Source organism: Haematobia irritans, chromosome 5 (genome assembly GCF_050003625.1).
Source record: "Haematobia irritans isolate KBUSLIRL chromosome 5, ASM5000362v1, whole genome shotgun sequence".
Classification (NCBI taxonomy): Eukaryota; Metazoa; Arthropoda; class Insecta; order Diptera; family Muscidae; genus Haematobia; species Haematobia irritans.
The window spans coordinates 56,969,637-56,982,701 of record NC_134401.1 but is presented as its reverse complement, the minus strand read 5'-3'; the positions used below and the strand labels follow the sequence as shown (position 1 = coordinate 56,982,701).

Here is a 13,065-nt window from a genome sequence, read left to right as displayed (position 1 = left end):
GTCTAGTGGACGTTCCTCTCTTTGACATATAGTCCGTGTCTACACACAACAATTTTTTTCTGATTCAATTACAAAATTAATTGATCCAATTAATTTTTTAATTGAAATGTCTTCAATCACAGAAATGAAAGTATCAATTAAAAAATTAATTGACTGTCAATTAAAAAATTAATTGATACTATTAATTTTTGTGATTGATACTATTAATTTTTGTTTCAATTAAAAAAAATTGTTAAATCAATTAAATATTTAATTGAATATTTTTTAAAACTCAATTAAGACTTTGATTGGAAAAATTTTCGTGATTTTTTTTAGATATTTGCAGGGAGTTAATGCTTCTAAAAGTGTAGGCCCTGATGGGATCCCATGGATTTTTCTTATTACTCCGCTTCATAAAGTCCTTTTGAAGTGGGATATTGTAGAAGGTTAACTAGATCGTTTCTTCGGTTTTGCATACATGCCAGAAAGTTATTATCCACTATTACGACTCTATTGGAATTTACTTCACATATTATTGGATAAGATTGACCTCTCCACTTCATTTATCAACTGGATTTCATCATATCTGGATTGTCGTATGCAGACTGTATTATTGGGAGTTTCCCATCACGGTTGCCACAGTTCGTAGAATTCTACCAAAAATGATAAATTGGTTACTGTTTGGTAGATTGGTAGAATTCTTGATTTTTTGGTAGATTATGCAAATATTCCTCTCCAAGTAAGAGGTGCTCACATTTTGAATAGAAATAAAATTTTGACAAAATTTTCTAGAGAAATAACATTTTGACAAAATAAAATTTTGACAAAATTTGAGTAACAAAATTCCCTGCGGTGATCTAGTATCTATGGTTCTTCTATAGGCCATCTAGAGGTTATCGTTCCTCTTCATTGAGTTTCAACGTTCCGATTACGTGTTGTTTGAACCTCTCCGAAGAATGTGTGTTGATTTTTATTCACTCTATCTATCGCCTTATTGATACTAACATTAGTAACGGAAGGTTGAAATTAAATTGAAAAGGGAAGGAAATCGAAAAATCAACCATCCTTTTATTCCAATTACAATCCCCATTCGATTGCTAAAACAGCAAATTGGCTACTGCTATTACAACTAAAAATATATGGTATTGCAGCAATGAGAAACTGCTCTTTCAGCAAAATTAACTATTTAATTAAACGATTATTCCACGAGAGTCATATATTCAAATAACTTACTCTGTATCAACACTGGGACATTCGTCGATTATCATGATACCATTCTCATCGGCAAATTGCATTGATTCTTCGGAATAAGGATAATGGGAAGTACGATAAGCATTAGCACCAATCCATTTCAGTAGATTAAAATCTCGTGTCATCAAAGCCAAATCTAAGCCTTTTCCACGGATCTGTAAAACACGAAATTAAAATCCCATTCAAGATTAGATCAAAACTTCTGAAAAATGTAAATATAAATGCTAACTTACATCGGAATCTTCATGTCGGCCAAAACCCCGGAAATACACTGGTTTGCCATTAATCAAGAACGAGGTATTATTCCAACTTAACGTTCTTATACCCACTTTTATGCGATAGACATCGTGAAGTACATTATCAACACCATGTAAAAATACTTCCAGCTGATACAGATAACCAGGTTCAGGATGCATAAGATACGGCCACCAAGGCATAACCTTTTGAACTTCTAAAACTCCCTTAAGTTCATTATTGGACGTTTCATTGGCCACAATTACGCCTTCTTTATTGCGGAGTTGAATACGCACATATAAATTATTTTCAGCTTCGTTTGAGGCAGTACCATTAGTTTTGACTTTGTACGAGACAAATCCAACTAGAATGAGAGAAATTATTCGAATATTTATTGTTATGTAGTTACACTCATAAGAAAAAGTCTGCTAAAAATAGCAGTCGATGTCTGTTGTTTATTTAAATTTAAAGATTCTACCTATGAAGACTAGATCAGATTCTGGATTTATAAGAACCAATTTTGTTTGAATTTTAGAGAAATATCGTGTAAATGATGAAAAAAGCCTTGATTTGAAATCTTAAATCTATAGATTTTACCGCCATTTTTTAAATGATAACGAGGAGTAAAATATGGAAATTTTACTTTTTACTCCTGATATACCCCAAGAAGTGAAATCGGTCGATCGATCAATGTCTTACATAATGGACCGGTAAAAATAAATGCGATACAAAATTTCGAGGGTCTAAAATACCGGTATATTTACATTTTCAGGCAAAGTGGATAAAAACTACAGATTCTGGCAGCCCAAGAAATAAATCCGGGAGGTAGGTCTATATCGGGGCTATACCAAAACATGTGCCAATACTAAAAATATTCGACACACCTCTTAATGTTCCTCAAATACCTCTAGAATTCCAATTTCAGACAAATTGGGAAAAAAACTACGAATTCTGGAAGCCCAAGAAGTAAAATCGGGCGATCAGTCTATAAGGGGGCTATACCACACATCTTTATGGTCCTAAAGTACCTCTAGATTTCTAATTTCTAGCAAATTGGATAAAACCTACGATTCTAGAAGCCCAAGAAGTAAATTTGGGACATCGGCCTATAAGGTGGCTACACCGAAACATGGACCGATACACCCCATTTTCTGCATATATATTTGTGGTTCTAAAATACATCTAGATTTCCAATTTTAGACAAATCGAATATAAAACTATGGTTTCTAGAAGCTCAAGACCCCAAATCGGGGGATCGGTTTATATGGGAGCTATATCAAAACCTGGATCGATACTCCCCATTTTCGACACACCTATTTGTGTTCTTAAAATATCTTTAGATATTCAATTTCAAACAAATCGGATAGAAAATAGAGTATTTAGACGCCCAAGAAGTAAAATCGGGAGATCGGTCTATATCGGGGCTATACCAAAATATGGTTCGATACATCCCATTTTGTGCACACCTATTTACGGTCATAAAATACCTCTAGATTTCAGGCAAATCGGATAGTAAATACAGTTTCTAGAAGCCCAAAAAATAAAATCTGGAGATAGGTCTATATGGGGGCTGTACGAAAACATGGACCGATACGGACCATTTTCGACACACCTCTTTATGGTCCCAGGAGCCACCGTGGTGCAATGGTTAGCATGCCCGCCTTGCATACACAAGGTCGTGGGTTCGAATCCTGCTTCGACCGAACACCAAAAAGTTTTTCAACGGTGGATTATCCCACCTCAGTAATGCTGGTGACATTTCTGAGGGTTTCACAGCTTCTCTAAGTGGTTTCACTGCAATGTGGAACGCCGTTCGGAATCGGCTATAAAAAGGAGGTCCCTTGTCATTGAGCTTAACATGGAATCGGGCAGCACTCAATGATAAGAGAGAAGTTCACCAATGTGGTATCACAATGGACTGAATAGTCTAAGTGAGCCTGATACATCGGACTGCCACCTAACCTAACCTTATTGTCCCAAAATACCTCTAGATTTCCAATTTCAGGCAAATCAGGTTGTAAATACAAATACAAATCGGTCTATATGGAGGCTATACCAAAACATGGACCGATAGGCACCATATTCGACATACTCTTTGATGGTCCTAAAACACATCGGATAAAAAATACAGTTTCTAGACGCCCAAGAAGCAAAATCCGGAAATCGGTCTAAATGGGGGCTATACCAAAACATGGACGGATAGGCACCATTTTCGACACACTCTTTGATGGTCCTAAAAGACCTCTAGATTTCCAATTTCAGGCAAAGTGGATAAAAACTACGTGTTTTAAAAGCCCAAGACCCCAAATCGGGAGGTCGGTTTATATGGGGACTATATCAAAACTTGGACCGATATAGCCCATCTTCGAACTTGACGTGCCTGCAAACAAAGCACGAGTCTGTGCCAAACTTCAGGACGATAGTGCCATTATTGAAGGCTGTAGCGTGATTACAACAGACAGACAGACGGACATGCTTATATCGTCTTGGAATTTCTCCCTTACCAAGAATATATATACTTTATATAGTCGGAAATCGATATTTCGATGTGTTACAAACGGAATGACAAACTTATTATACCCCCATCAACATTCTATGGTGGTGGGTATAAAAAGAGCTTTTGGTATATTTTTGCACTGTAATGTACTTACAAGCTCCTAAATGCGATCAGCAAATATTTTGTTTGCTGTTATGTCTCAATTTGATAAATAGTACCCAGATTTTTGGGCAAATACTATAGATCTTCATAAAATATTCTATTAATTGTGTTACGATAGCCCTTAAGTTGACATTTTTATTTGTTTCAGCTAAACAAACAGCAAATAAACTGCTTTCCCTTTATCAGCAGACTTTTTGCTGTTTTAGCAGACTTTTCTGCAGTTTCTACTGACAAATTTCTTTGGGTGTACGTATATAATTCGTGGTGGTCGAACTTTTCCTATCATAGTTATAGACATTATTGGTTCTCTTTTAACCTATCTGGAATACTCATTGAAAAACTACTGCTGGTACTAGCAAACGCTGTCTGCTGTTTTTCAGCAAACAAAATACTGCTTTTTAGCTAGCTAAAACTGCAAACAATCTGCTATTTTGGAACATCAGACATACTGCTGAAAAGTCAGTAGTTTGCTGAAATTCACTCCGGTCAAACAATTAGTAATTTTTGATTTTGTAATAACATTTGTGAACAAGCCACCCTTTTTATACCCTCCACCATAGGATGGGGGGTATATTAACTTTGTCATTCGGTTTGTAACACATCGAAATATTGCTCCATAAAGTATATATATTCTGGGTCGTGGTGAAATTCTGAGTCGATCTGAGCATGTCCGTCCGTCCGTCTGTTGAAATCACGCTAACTTCCGAACGAAACAAGCTATTGACTTGAAACTTGGCACAAGTAGTTGTTATTGATGTAGGTCGGATGGTATTGCAAATGGGCCATATCGGTCCACTATGTATAGCCCCCATCTAAACCGATCCCCCGATTTGGCTTGCGGGCCTCTAAGAGAAGCAAATTTCATCCGATCCGGCTGAAATTTGGTACATGGTGTTAGTATATGGTCTCTAACATATATGCAAAAATTGGTCCACATCGGTCCATAATTATATATAGCCCCCATACAAACCGATCACCAGATTTGACCTCCGGAGCCTTTTGGAAGACCAAAATTCATCTGATTCAGTTGAAATTTGGTACGTGGGGTTAATATATGGCCTCAAACTCCCATGCAAAAATTGGTCAGTATCGGTCCATAATTATATATAGGCCCCATATAAACCGATCCCCAGATTTTACCTCCAGAGCCCGTTGGAAGTTCTTCCCATTCGGTTGAAATTTGGTACGTGATGTTAGTATATGGTATCCAACAACCATGCAGGAATTGGTTCCTATCAGCCCATAATTATATATAGATCCCAAATAAACTGAACCCCAGATTTGACATCCGGTGCCTTTTGGAGAAGCAAAATTCATCCGATCTGCTTGAAATTTGGAACGTGGTGATTGTATATGATATTTAACAACCATGCCAAAAGTGGTCCATATCAGTCCATAATCATATATAGCCCCATATAAACCGATCCCGAGATTTGGTTTTGGAGCCTCTTGGAGGAACCAATGTACCAAGCCAAATCATCCGAGTGAGTTGAAATTTGGTACATTGTGCTAGTATATGGTCGTTACCAACCATGCCTAACTAGGTCCATATCGGTCTATAGTTATATATATCCCTCAGATAAATCGATTTCCAATCACACAAAAATTGGTCCATATCAAGTTCATAATTGTAGATAGCCCCCATATAAGCGACCCCCATATTTCAATTCTGGCTCCCTACGTACTGTGCAAAAACTCCACATCGATTCGTAATTATTTGTAGACTTAACTATACATAACTTTTTTGTCTAATATATACCACGTATGGACTAACTCACAATTTAGAAAACGATGTTAAGAAGTTTTAAGATACCACAACCCAAGTAATTCGATTGTGGATGACAGTCTTTCGTATAAGTTTCTACGCAATCCATGGTGGAGGGTACATAAGATTCGGCCTGGCCGAACTTACGGCCGTATATACTTGTTAATAGTTATATCACTTTAAAATGGGTATCTTTACTTATTATCAATTTGTCAAAAATTTTAAAACAATCGTTGTAATCGTCTTAAAATTGGATGACATTAAAGCTACAAATATACTCAAAGTTTACAAGTTTACTTTGATCTAAAGACTTAGGCCTCCCTTTAAAGATTTTAGTATTGTTTCCAAGCCAAAGATGTTGGTTCTTAGGAATCTATCAAGCTTTAAATCTAGGTTCTATAATTTTAAAGTTAGGGTAGAGAGCTGATTTATCTAATTTCTATTCTCTATTTGCGATATATTAACAAATGCCTCAAAGTAAATCTTATTCTATATTTAAAGCTTTTTATCTTTAATCCGAAGATTCAATATCTTTTTAACGACTTTAATTCTCCATATCAAGTAAGCAATACTCAAATTTAAAAGAGAAATGTAAAAATTTCTCGCTCGTAATCTATATCAAAATCGTTTGTAAAAACAATAAATCGTTGCTACCGCTTAAAATTTTCTTCAGTGTACATATATGGAAGATAGATATTTTGATACGTACCACTATTATCCTTTGACAAGTCTGTGGTTATTTCCATTTCTTCAATATATGTCAAGGGTGTTGTATATAAATGCACAGATCGGTGAATACCAGCATAATTGAAGAAATCAAATGAATATGTTTGTACTATCGCAACGCCATTATCTCTGTCAAATGGAATACAATTCTTAACATATATTCTTACAAAAAACATCGAAAAAATACTATACCTGGCTACTTCGGTAATTTTACCCTGAGGCACAGTGGTTTGTATAAGGGCATTATCACACATTACCGTTATACGGTTCTCTTCGCCAAATTTCACAAAATTCGTTATCTCTGCTTCAAATGGTAAGTGACCCATTTCATGGCGTACCGCCATTTCGCCATTAACATACTATTGGAGGGCACAATATGAATATTTATGGATTGATTTCAATCATGTATTTTTCTGCCAACACTTACCACAAATGCCTCGTAGTGAACACTACCAAATCGCAACCATACTCTCTGTTTATCTGCCCACGAACGTGGCACAAAAAATTTTCGATCATACCATACAGTCCCCACATGATCTCTCAGATCATTTTCGGTGGTTATATCATTATAACTGGCCGGAACAGGCATTGGAATAGTTTCCTGCACACGACTTAGGTCATCGGCAAACCATCTGTCCCGTACACCTTGCGTGGGATTGGTGGGATCCGATTTTACAAAATTCCATAATCCATCTAGGGAGCGAACCTCGCGGGTCTCTGATTCTCTTGGATATAGCATACCGACGCTTGGTGTAATCTCTTTATTTAATATTACCAGTGCTATGGCATAGTGGATGCAAAAACCAATAACGCCCATGGCAATCAATGATAATGCTGCAAAAACAAAGATTAAATTTATTAACCAAAATTTTATTAATTAATAATTCATTATAATTTATTTCAAATTAGGCTCTTTTTCTGATAAGATATGGTATATGAGAAAGAAACAACTAATTTAGAACAGATGTGATTTTCTGAATCGTTTCTGTTTTTTGTTTTTGCAACGACCAACATTTAAAGAGAAACATGTTTTATTAGTCCAAGATATAAATTCTTTACTATGCCATTACAAAATCGATATTGGATTCAGTACCAAACGAAATCGTTACTAAGACAATACGAAATTCAGTATCAAACTAACAAAGAATCCAACTTTCTATGTGAGTATATATAACCATAAATCTGAGAATTTAGTTGTTGTTTAAAGTTATTTCTTTCCAGGTTGGTTGTATCACGCGATCATCGTTTAATTATGAATCCATTTTTGCAGTATTGTTAGAGGATATATACTAACATCACGTTCAAAATTTCAACCGGAAGGAAAAAAATTTGTGATTTTGTGATCGCTTAAAAGGTGATACGGTCAAAATTTGGCCAAGGGAAAACGCGTGTAAATCGGTGAAATCGTTTATTTAAAAAATCAAATTAAATTTCTTTTTCAAGTTCAATTAGTATAAAATTCAGGAAAAATATTCAGTTAGGCTTTCGCTTTTCCAAATCCGAATTGCCGGGCCTCACGCTTAACACCTGCCATCAGATTTTGTACAGCCACCTTGTCCACCTTCTTCGCCACAGAAAGCCAGTTTGCCTTGAACTGCTGCTCGTCCTTAGCAGTTTTTTTGGTCTTCTTTAGGTTCCGCTTGACAATAGCCCAGTATTTCTCAATTGGGCGGAGCTCTGGCGTGTTGGGAGGGTTCTTGTCCTTGGGAACCACCTGCACGTTGTTGGCGGCGTACCACTCCATGGCCTTTTTACCGTAATGACAAGATGCCAAATCCGGCCAAAACAGTACGGAACAACCGTGTTTCTTCAGGAAAGGCAGCAGACGTTTATTCAAACACTCTTTCACGTAAATTTCTTGGTTGACAGTCTCGGAAGCTATGAAAATGCTGCTTTTCAAGCCACAGGTACAGATGACTTGCCAAACCAGATATTTCTTTGCGAACTTTGACAGTTTTATGTGCTTGAAAATCAGCGTTGCCAGAATTGTTTCACCAAAAACCGCTAGATATGTACAAAAAAATAGCCAAAAAAAGCTAAAAAATGTTAAAAAATAGCTAGAAAAAAAGCTAAATTTTTTTGTATCAAAAGTCACATTTTTGATTGAAATTTAACAAACTTAAAGGCTTTATTTCACTTAAAATGCATATTATTTTAATTGTATTCATTTTATTTCCATTTCTGTGAGACTGTAAGAAAATCTATGTCATATATTTAAAACCCATTCTAACTGTCTTGCAAGTTTATATTGAATAACTTTTATTCGAAAATTTCCCATACAAACCTATTGTCCAATTTTCGTAAATGTAAATCCATTCCATTAATAAATAGCAGATTTGTTTTGATCCTATCACTACGAATTTTTTATGGCATTTTTTTGATGTTAAAAAAAATAATACCACATTCAAAACTTTATTTCCTTAATTATTTCTATGTTAGGTCCAAAGATTTTGTACACTAATGATTTTGGTATTGTTTCAGAGTCAAATTTGAATTTATTCGTTTTTTTCAGCTTTTTCTTCATGAGCTATCACAGTGCTTTAAAAACGTGCTAACGACAACTTAAATTTCCAAATTCAGTCTCGACTTTAAGTAGAAATTATTCTGTGTATACGTTTTTAAAATAAAATGTTGAAAAACCTCTTCTATTTTTGAACGCTATTTTGGTTTGTGGTCAAGATACAAAAACTCCACAAATTTAAAGACTATTTAATTAATTTTAAGAATTTCTTAGAATTGACCCTAGCCTTCTTTCATGAAAAGATACCCATTTTTAAGTTGAATCACTTAACTAGAAGGACAAAACGACTTTATCGGCTTTTGGACAAGGAAAACTGTTTATATAAGAGAAATTCACAAATGCTATTATAACCAAAATTCGCGTTCGTATTTTAAAGATCTTTGGATAACGAGGATAACGAGTCAAATGCTATTATTCCTGATAATTTACTGACAGTTTATATAAGGAATTTGTATGGTAATAGTAGATTTAAAGTTTACGATAACTTTTATGAATACGAGGAAAAAACTTTACAACAAGGTGTATTTGCTGCAAAATGGCTGGAATAATTATTAAGGCTTCAATTGAGCTTTGAAATATACGGAAAACCTTATTCTGGCAGCAAGACTTAGATAAAAACGAAGTTTTATCCATATTTCAATAGGAACATGTAGAAAATAAAAAAAGCCAAAAATAGCTAAAAGGGTCATGAAAAAAAGCCAGAAAAAAAGCTAAAAGCTAAATGCATTTTTTTCCCGCTAAACGTCTTCAAAAAAAGCCAAATCTAGCGGGAAAAAAGCTAAATTGACAACGCTGTTGAAAATAGCTGCTACCTTTCCCTTTCCTTTTTCCGCATAAAACTCCTGTCCCGGAAGCTGCTTGTAGTCGGCTTTGACGTAGGTTTCGTCGTCCATTACCACGCAGTCAATCTTCGTCAGCATCGTCGTGTACAGCCTCCGGGATCGCGCTTTGGCCGTCGTGTTTTGTTTATCATCGCGATTTGGAGTCACACCCTTCTTGTAAGTCGATAGTCCGGCTCGTTTTTTGGCTCGATGCATGGTTGTAGACGATACACCCAGCTTATTTGCGGCATCTCGGAGAGAGAGGTGAGGGTTTCGCTTGAAACTAGCGACAACTCTCTTTGTCGTCTCAGCGGCTTCCGGTTTTCGATTTCCCCCCGATCCAGACTTCCTGGCTGTCGACAAACGTTCCCCAAACACTTTAATTACATTTGTAACGGTTGATTTGGCAACTTTTAGCGATTTTGCCAGCTTTGCGTGCGAGTAGCTCGTATTTTCGCGATGCGCGAGCAAAATTTTGATACGCTGCTCTTCTTGCTTGGACGGCATTTTGACAACTGAAGAGTGAATTCCAAAATCAAAATAGGAGCAACATTCTACACACACACACACCTTCAAAATGAGGGGTGTTCAGGTTTTTTAAATGCAAAATTGAAAGAAATATGTCAAGTTTATATTGACCAAATTTTGACCGTATCACCCTTTAACTCGTCCAGCAAAAAAAAAAAAGAAATTGAAAGTGGTTCCACAAAAATTTCTTTTCCCGAATCCTCCATTAATTTATTCCCCTTCCGATGAAGTTCTTTTGCACCAAATCGCAAAAAGAGTAGAAGATCAACAAAAAAGTAAACAAATATGAACATAAAATTAAACATTTCACCATAGTTGGGATTTAAACTTGTGCCTGTTGACTTTTTCACTTCCATGGAAGTTCATTTGAGAAGGTTTTGCAAATGACTAGAAATTTAAAATTTTTATTGAGTTTAAAGGGAAAAAATATATTTCTACAAAAATGTGCACCGAAAACAAGTAAGTTACGTACCTTCCACCATGGATTGCGTAGAAACTTCTACTTAAGATGAATTTTACTCCCCCTAGAGGATCCGCAAGCATAATCAACACGAACAGAAAAACCATGTTTGGACATGGTTGCCGCATCCATTTAATGCTTTTCTAGAGCATGTAATTGTCGCGAAAACCATGTATTTTGTCTTTGTAAATATAGTTTTCGGGCGGAGAAAAATGTATGGTGGCAATAAGCATTTGAATGGTTCTCAAATACCGCAAACATGTTCTATCGTTTGAATGATAGAATTTGAGACCATCAAATGGTCAGGAAAATCATGTACCTGACCATTCAATTTTTTACAGGGAAAAAAGTATTTTTATAGATTAGGTATAGACATGTCTAGAACCATTAAATGGCCAAAAAGACCATTTACATTTTTTCGTGACCATTTAATTTTTTAACTTTTTTGATGATGTTTGCGTTGGTACATTTGATCGGCACGAAGTAAATATGGAATGATTACTTATTGTTGAAATTGAACCAAAATAGAGTGTTTAAAAATATGTGATGTTTGCTTGCACGACATTATAAGTACAAATAAACAATGAATTAGTTTATAAATAAATAAAAAACAAATAAATAAAGTTAATTTTGTTTTTTCTTTTCTCAAGTGGCCTCCTTTTCTCGACGACGAAAAAAGTTTTTTCATAAAGATCAAAACATTTTAGGTTGTGACCATGTTCTTTTAACTGGAAGAAAAACATTTTTGACGAATACCATAACATTTTAGATCCTGACCATTGTCTTTTAATGGAAACAAAATTTTTTTTTTTTTTTATCAATATAAAAACATTTTAGATGAGGACAATTTTATTTTTCTTAGAACCATGCCAACATGGTTGCAGGTGAAAATGTTACATGGTCGACGCAAAAATAGCTCCTATCATATTATTGTGACAATCATGTTTCTTCTCTTAGCCAACATGGTTGCAGGTGAAAATGTTACATGGTCGACGCAAAAATAGCTCCTATCATATTATTGTGACAATCATGTTTCTTCTCTGCGTGAAGTTACGTACCTTCCACCATGGATTGTGTAGAAACTCCTACTTAAGATTAATTTTGCTCCTCCTAGAGGTTCCGCAAGCAAAATTTAGGGATCGGTTTATATGGGGGCAATAAATAAATATGGGCCGATATAGGCCAATTTTTGCATGGAAGTTAGAGCCCACACGCACAGAAAAAACATGTTTGGACATGGTTGCCGCATACATTTAATGCTTATCTAGAGTATGTAATTGTCGCGAAAACCATGTATTTTGTCTTTGTAAAAATAATTTTCGAGCGGAGAAAAATATATATTGGCAATAAGCATTTAAATGGTTCTCAAATGCCGCAAACATGTTCTATTATTTAAATGATAGAATTTGAGACCATTACATGGTCGGGAAATCATGTACCTGACCATTCAATTTTTTTACTTTTTTGCAGAGAAAAAAGTATTTTTATAGGTTAGGAATAGACATGTCTAGAACCATTACATGGCTATAAAGACCATGTATATTTTTTCGTGACCATTTAATTTTTTAACTTTTTTGCAGCAAAAAGAATTTTATAAAAACATTGAGTAGGTACACATAATTTTCATTTTGCGCGTCAGTCGCGTGTTGATTGTTACTTCGAATGGACGGAGAATACGGAATTACTGTGTTTTGTGTTAATTTATTTATTCAGAAGTGGCACGTGGTTATATGTGAACACAAAAAAGGAAAGTGTAATTGAAAAAAATTTACCTGGTTTTTGTTCTGCATTTTGCTTATGGATAATTTATTTTTATTTGCAGTTACATGATGCCTGAATTTTTAAATTTGATGGGCACGAAGTAAATATGGAATGATTACTTATTGTTGAAATTGAACCAAAATAGAGTGTAAAAATATGTGATGTTTGCTTGCACGACATTATAAATGCAAATAAACAATGAATTAGTTTATAAATAAATAAAAACAAATAAATAAAGTTAATTTTGTGTTTTCTTTTCTCAATTGGCGTCCTTTTTTCGACGATGAAAAAAGTTTTTTCATAAAGATCAAAATATTTTAGGTTGTGACCATGTTCTTTCAACTGGAAGAAAAACATTTT

The 13,065-nt window shown here is 35.0% G+C and overlaps 1 protein-coding gene across 5 annotated transcripts in view; it reads right to left on the bottom strand.

Annotated features, from left to right (window-relative positions):
• LOC142238526 (beta-glucuronidase) overlaps positions 1-13,065 on the bottom strand; it is a 90,695-nt gene that overhangs the window by 5,825 nt on the left and 71,805 nt on the right. For 3 of the 5 annotated variants that reach the window (XM_075310208.1, XM_075310209.1, XM_075310206.1), the window contains exons 2-6: positions 7,042-7,448; positions 6,807-6,973; positions 6,598-6,743; positions 1,464-1,828; positions 1,213-1,385 (exon numbers count right to left, since the gene is read on the bottom strand). In XM_075310208.1, the coding sequence (XP_075166323.1) occupies positions 1,213-1,385; positions 1,464-1,828; positions 6,598-6,743; positions 6,807-6,973; positions 7,042-7,431 (1,241 nt within the window). In that variant the 5' untranslated portion in view covers positions 7,432-7,448. The remainder of the gene's footprint in view (positions 1-1,212; positions 1,386-1,463; positions 1,829-6,597; positions 6,744-6,806; positions 6,974-7,041; positions 7,449-13,065) is intronic. The other 2 variants (XM_075310207.1, XM_075310210.1) reach the window with 1 other exon arrangement.